Below are 7,243 nucleotides of genomic sequence, written 5' to 3'. Positions count from 1 at the left end.
CATTTTCTGGTCTGGCACAGACATTGCAGATTGGAGCTTTGCGAGATGGATTTGTCTGATGACAGACCTGGAGTCTTGCAAATCCATCTGCTTTGCAAGGTTAAACAGTTGCCACATCCAGGTAAAATAGCATAGCAAGTTTAATTACAGGATTTTACCTAGCGCTCCCCTACTTCTCAACAAACACAGTATGGTGACACTGCGCCCCCTGCTGTCTAAAATCAACACCTACAGCAGCACTGCTGCAGCAGGAAGTGATGTTTACAACGGTTTTACCATAAATATTAAGCGTCTGCTTTTACCACCTGGTTACAAAAATGATACATCCAAAAACTTGGGAATTTTTGCTTAACCCTTTATTGGGCACTAATTGAAATACAGAGAAATTCAAAATTTAAGCCCTGGAATATTATTTTTGGACATCCCAAGACTTTTTACTTGTGTCACTTTTTAGTGAAGTGACCATACAGTTCCTTGCCCGTTTGTGGTAACAAAAAAGATTGAACAACTAAATACATTTTAACAGTGATCAGCTCACAAAAAAAATTAAGAGCTGTTTTCTGTCATTTGCGTTTCATAAAACTGTTAAACTGCAGTAAAACTGACAAAAAAAGTATATTTCACTATTTATACCACTTATTTCTTTGGAATTCCACCAGAAAATGTAAAAAATAACAAATATTAAATGTCTAAATAACTTTAAGCAGAAATATGACTTGCAAAAAAATTTATTGAAACAGAAGTATAATAAAACTTCTATAAGGTTAACAAAACTCACAAGGCTCACCAAAAATCACACCTATTTTACTGTAATACCTTGAAAATTTATATAAATTGGTTGAATTTACCTCTGGATCAGTCTTTAAGTTTTTACAAGCCTGTGGAAACATCCAACTACACCACTGTACTGTTATCCTACGTTATGAGTTGTTTGTCAAGAAAATACCCAAATGTAGTTCCTCCGTTTTTTTTTTCATGCTAAAATAGCAGTAACCACTAGAAAACAAAAGCTATCATGACATTTATTATTACTGTTCATCATTATAATGTCTGAGTTTATTCAGTTTATCAGGGTTAGTCATGATGTTAAGAACATTTGGGATAAAAAGATACATAAAGATACATTTTCAAGTTCTGGAGGACACAGGGAGATTGAGAAGCTCTGGGCCACTGAGTGTTGGTCACATGCTGTGACGACCTCTTCTGATTGGCTGAGAAAAATCATTCTAGTTCTACAGTTTCACAGAGAGTTGACTGAGGTGATCATATACGTTTCCTCGCGCCATAAAGGGTTAAATTATTTTTTTCAGCATCTGATTAATGACATAATAAAGGAGGCTGGTTGTAGGGGGCCACTGTCAATTTTTGCCCATGGCTTCAACAAACTGTAGAATCGCCACTGATCGTGGTTACTATGACCCAGGTATTATATTTTATCTTGACTCACCCTGAACTCTTGCTTGTAACCTGCATGTTTTCCTCGTCTGAACCCCTCCACTGAATAGAAATGTTATTGCTCTTCAAACAATCAAGTAGAAGCCCTGAGACTTATTAAGGTCAGGCTTGTGAGGGGGGAGGGATTTGCACTTTTGAGCGCTCTGTGCCAAATCCTGTACACAAGGCGGTCCACAGGAATGCGTTTCCACTCATGCACGAAACGTTTGCTGACAACAAACCTGACCTCCTACGGAGAGTGGCACCGGAGTTTTACATCTCAGAGAGTCTCAAGGAGCAGAAAACATGAAGCCCAAATCTCTTCCGTCGAGGTTGTTTGACATGAATTCAGCAGCGGCGGAGACTCTGAACGTAAGAGCGACGAAATATCAGCGCCATGTGGACTGTGTTGATCACGGTGACAGCCAGCCTGTGGAAGAGGAGCGAACACGACATGAGAAATGCCACAGAGAAATTCACTTTGCTTTTCTGCCGGAGAGGTACGAGGTGCTGGTGGATGACGAGGCGCTAGCCAAGCAAAAAGAAGAGAAGAAGAAAAGGAAGAAAGAGAAGTACAAAAAAGTGAGGAAGGTGGGTGATGTTAATTTTTTAATCTATATTCAACAAATGAGCTTTACTTAAGTACCATATATTATCCAGAGAAATGACTGTTTTTTAAAGCACACGTGAATATTTTTTAGACATGCTGAGAGCAAAATGACCATCATGGTGACTAAACAAAATAATTTGAGCAGTGGTTCTCAACTGGTGGGTCGGGACCCAGAAGTTTGTAGCAGAGCTCTTCCTAGTGGGTCATCAAGGTGTGCCAGGAAAAATGTGTTTGTCTACAGAAGCATTCATTGGAAAAAATCAAACATGTTGATTAGTGTTTTCCTATAATGACAAGTAAATTCAAGTATTTGTCTCAAAATTTCTACTGGTTCATCTTTTTTTCTTTAGATCACATCACTGATTTTCCCAAGGTAAGGGGGAAATACCTTGAAAAATTACCACATTTCCATGCTTTTTCTGGAAAATTGAAAAAAAAAAAAAGTTGTACTTTTTGAACATGTTTGTTTTGGTCCAAACTGGCACATTTTTATTGAATAAATTCAAGTAGTTGGAAATGTTCAATCATTACTGTTAAGGAGATGATGATGGGTTTTGATGTCTGACCAGTTAAGAACCATTGTTTTAAAGCATCTCATTGTTTTAAAGCAGCTCATTTTAGGACACTCTCAGACTTTTTGGCTCATGCAGTTAACCCAGCCAGACTAAAGCCAGAGATTACTCACTAAAGAGCTTTATATGTGTCGCCTCTGTGGCCTTTATGCCTGCGGCTGCAAAGGGAGAGGACAGAGGAAGTTCCTGACAAACAGAGATCAGGAAAAGCTGTTTGAATGTCTGGTCTACTTCCGTAAACTCTGCCACAGTTAATGAATTAATAGCTTTAGCATTAGTATCACAGTTCTTTTATTGATGGATAAATGAAGCTTATTCTGTGGAGATAACATGACCAGGTAATCTACTTTGACAATATCATGGGCCTGTTTATGGCATAGCCTGCACTCACGTGTGACCAATAAGGAAATATGGTTTGTTTTTGAGCTAGAACAATATTGATCATTAACAGACTCTTTATAGCTAATGTTTGATAAATTATAAATAATTGACACAAGTTCAAATCATCAGTTTGTTTTTCCAGTCATAAGGAAGGAGGATATACAAGTACTGTAAACTGATGCATACCCTTGCCCACTCATTCCCAAAGTCTGGGTCAGAGTTAGGACTCATGAGCAGGATGTGGGAAATTTTTCTGGGTTGCCAAATGAGTTTTTTTCAGAATTTCTTCCTACAGTATTAATGTGACATTTATGTCTGCAGTACATGTTATAGCCACACGGGAGTCTCCAACCTATCACATTCACCCTCTCCACCATAAAAACAAAACAAAAAACAAAACAGAAAACAAGGCTCTACCCGCGACTGGATGGTTGAGCTACAGTCACAGTCATGGATGCTTGGATAGTAAAACAGAAACTCATTGTTCCAGATGAGACAGCCTCTGAAGGCCCAAAGGGCTGAGTGTGTATAGAAAGCCCAAGTGATGGGGGTGAAGGGGCTTCTTCTAGACTTTTGAAGGGTCAGGACCAGACTGACTCAAGAATTAATGTTATCCAAGCAAACACCAGCCATAAACTCAGCCAACCAGCTGAGGACGGCACAGAAGGGTTCGTTGGTGCCTGAGGCCCCAGGTAGATGCCTGCCTGATGCCAAAACTGCCAATATTGATGCCTGGGCTTCAATTTTAGCTTTACTGTAATTAAAATAAAAGTGAAATGTGCAAAATGTGCATTTAATCCAAACTTGTACATTTAGCTAGTGTAAATCAATGAGCGCTCTTAAAATGATGAACTTTTGTGTCCTTTTTCCTTCCAGCACTTTGGGTAAGTTGAAACCTGCTGAGATCAATATAGCACCAATCAGCTTTGTTCAAATTATTCAAATCCACTGGTGATAACTGAAGCTTTAAAGCCTACAAATTGATTTAACAGTTGATTAAAATCAAAGAGACAAGAACAAATTCTAGACTTGTTAAACCAAACAGGGTTTCTGCAGATCCTTAAACGTCTTAAATAGTCTTGAATTTCACACTTGTAATTTAAGGCCATAAAAAGTCTTTAAAAGTCTAATTTATATCAGTGAGAGTTTAGATTTTGGAGGGCACATTGACTTTTGCCCTATTTGTATGACGTCTGTGTTTTTAATCCCATGTGAATCAACCATGTTGGTAATTTGCAGAGAAAAAATTCCAGGGCAAATTAGCAACCATATTTCAGCAGACACAGAGGTCCACAGGTAATTCTAATCCCATACGGTATCACTGTAATTGAGGGTGGTAATTGCGCTGTTTTTTTAACGGTCTACGCAGCTTTCCCCTTGCAGCACCGTTATGTTACCTTCAGAAATGTCAGTAAATTCAGAAACATTAAAGACTTCTCTTATGCACTGCACCAAACACTGGGCCCTCACAGCCTTCTCTGATTTTATCTGACTCACTGCAAGAAATTAAACTTTGTACTGTTGTGAAACTAGTTCAGTTCTCCAATCTGGGCTACCAACTGTCCGACTTAGAGATCCTTTCACCTCACACTTACTTCAACAGGTCTGCTCTGACAAAAACTATTATTCTGCTTTTTAATAATTAAACTGTTTTGAATCAGCTCAGCACATCTGCTCAAATGTGTTACGATAGATATTACCATACAGCATATTGATAGAATAGTGGTATTTGATGTGCCAGAAATATTTAAATTTGGGCATTTATGGCCAAAAAATGTCTTTATCTGACAGCATGTGACATTTAAAAAACAGTTCATTCAATAAAATAATTCAGTCCTGGTCTGGGGTTCTGAAAAATCTCACACGCCTTTAATTTTTGACCGTTCACCATGTAAAAGTGGTATTAATTTTTAGTTCAGGTCTTAAAAAGTCTTAGATTTGATTTTTAAAGGTAAGGAACCCTGACTAAAGTATATATGGGAAGACTAACTTTGCACTATGAATCATGCAACATAGTTTACCAAACACAGCAAAAAATCTTTTCAATAAATTGAGTTTATATGTTTCTAAGGCAGCAACATGGTGACGATAATCCCAGTAGATAATGCAGTTACAATAAGGTATTCTGTTCACACTGAACAGTGTAAGTTCTCAACTGTAATTTGAATCTAAAGCCTTTATTTTTAATGATAAGCTGTAAAAAGAATAGCTCAAAACCTGCTGCAAGTTTGAATATAAAGTTAGTGATAATTCAGTAGATACATTTCTCACATTGCATTCAGGAAGTAGGATTCTGTTTGCGTTATTTTTCCGAATCATCTGACTTCCTGCAGCCGCCTCAGCCGGTCAGCCCTTTCCTGTTCCAAGAGGACGGGACACAATAGTGGTCAAGAGGCTTTTGTTTATGTTTAAGGGTGAAATACACACTGTACCTCTCCCCCCTGTGGTGCTATTGTTCTCAAACACTACATGAAGGTTTTGCTTTTGGTTGATTCTACCTGATTTTATATCTCAAATTAACCCAAATATTGTCATAACCTAATTCTGTGATTAAAAACAGAACAAACAATGAGAGTGCTTTCTAGTTCAGTCTGCCCTCAGAATTAAGGGAAAATTCAATCAAGTGGGACACAATCATATTTTGGGGCCAAACTGCATTTAATTTGACCTTGATTCATGTTAATCTTTCTTAATTACATATCTGTTAAAATCTATTAAATGGATGATCAAACTTTGTGTTTTCTTTCAGAATGTTGGAAAGGCAGTGCGTGCCACCTGGAAGTGTCTGATGCTCGGTTTGTACAATTTTGCTCTTGGTTACTCCACTCCAATCACGGTGGCTGCTACGTTTGTCCCCGACTTTCACCCGGGCAGGAACTCAAATTGAGCTGAGCCACATGCAGCACCTGGACTTCCTAGTTATCCTGCAGACCAAAGACTTTGAACATGTTTGAAATGTTTCTGTATTTGAAATAATATACCTAGATGTATATTGATTTGCGCAAACTGTAATCAGAATACACATTTCCTTTAGAGATAAACGCATTTCTTTGTAAAGCCATTGTGTATGTAGGTTTTCTAAGAACAGAAATGTTGACTTTTCCTATGAATTATTTCCTTGTTAGTGTGTGTGCTTTTCTTAAAATAGTTGATCTTATGACTCATAAAGTGATATTTTCAGTCTATGCTCATACTGTAGCACTGGTTAAACGATATTATATAGCCTACATGTTTTAGAAAAGAAAAATGAAGACTCTTGCATTCACATAGTGCCATGAAAATGCCTTAAATAATGAAGAACCACAGAGACTGTAGAGCTGGTATTTGTATGTGTACAGAAGGGTGGGAAGGGGCTATTCACTGATTCTTTCTGTGGAATCAAGAAAATGTGGCTGCACTGATTAATTACCTGAAAAGATAAGTTACTGGAGGCTGAAAGGATTTAGTCTAACACAGAAAACAGGACACCTGTTAGCTGGATTCTCAGGTTGGAATGTAAAGCTGTGGCATTTGAAGGTTGGGCGAAAATATTGAAAGTGTATCAGCGTGTGTGTAAGATGACTTGAAGGTAAGGTTTTATTAGATGTACAATGAAATATAACATGTTAATAAATTGGTAATAAGACACTAGCTCAGTTGTTATTTTTTAATTATTATACAGAATAATGGCTCCTGGAAAAATTGCCTGCTACAAATAAGACCGCAGGGCCTTCAGGAGGAAAACTAACCCTAGCACAGGGAAATCTGTATTTATTAATGTAAATGGGATTCCCATTAGTAACTGAAGTAAAAACTTCTTGTCTTGAGGTCTTTACACAAGAAAACAAGGCATAAAACATATAAGATTTAGCAAAATACTACTACAGATAAGCAAAGATACTCAAATGATTAACTTATTCACTGCATACTAAAAGCTGAATTATATAGACAATGACTGATTTATAAAATTAACAAAAGGTTAAGGGTTGAAATCTTTCGTAGGCAATGTTTGTATGGAGGTGAAGTTGACATATAAATGTGTCATGCATAGACTACTGGACAGGGATTCGTGCAAGTCTCACTTCCACCTTAAACCATGACAGATGGAGATAAACTGTGACAAGGGAACTGAGGAAGAAGCTTATTCATTTGGACGTGGGTCAAGTACCTTGAGATTCAATACCTCCTTAAGTTAAAGGGGTATTATTCAGCCACTGATGTAAAGTAATCTTTGTGGGAAATCTGAGATGTCAAGAAGTAAACAAGC

The 7,243-nt window shown here is 37.6% G+C and overlaps 1 protein-coding gene across 2 annotated transcripts; it reads left to right on the top strand.

Moving 5' to 3' along the window:
* Nucleotides 1–1,587: 1,587 nt before the first annotated feature.
* On the top strand, nucleotides 1,588–6,622 carry LOC121521038 (uncharacterized protein C1orf115-like). Of its 2 annotated transcripts, XM_041804750.1 has the most exons (3): nucleotides 1,588–2,025; nucleotides 3,874–3,881; nucleotides 5,747–5,874. In XM_041804750.1, exons 1-3 carry the CDS (start codon nucleotides 1,741–1,743, stop codon nucleotides 5,784–5,786), a joined length of 333 nt encoding a protein of 110 aa, XP_041660684.1. In that variant the 5' UTR covers nucleotides 1,588–1,740; the 3' UTR covers nucleotides 5,787–5,874. The 2 variants fall into 2 exon arrangements, with proteins under 2 accessions (XP_041660684.1, XP_041660683.1); XM_041804749.1 differs by lacking the exon at nucleotides 3,874–3,881 and having other exon boundaries at nucleotides 1,593–2,025; nucleotides 5,747–6,622.
* Nucleotides 6,623–7,243: the final 621 nt, after the last annotated feature.

Source organism: Cheilinus undulatus, linkage group 14 (assembly GCF_018320785.1).
Source record: "Cheilinus undulatus linkage group 14, ASM1832078v1, whole genome shotgun sequence".
In the NCBI taxonomy this organism is placed as follows: Eukaryota; Metazoa; Chordata; class Actinopteri; order Labriformes; family Labridae; genus Cheilinus; species Cheilinus undulatus.
This window is presented reverse-complemented; position numbering and strand designations above follow the sequence as displayed.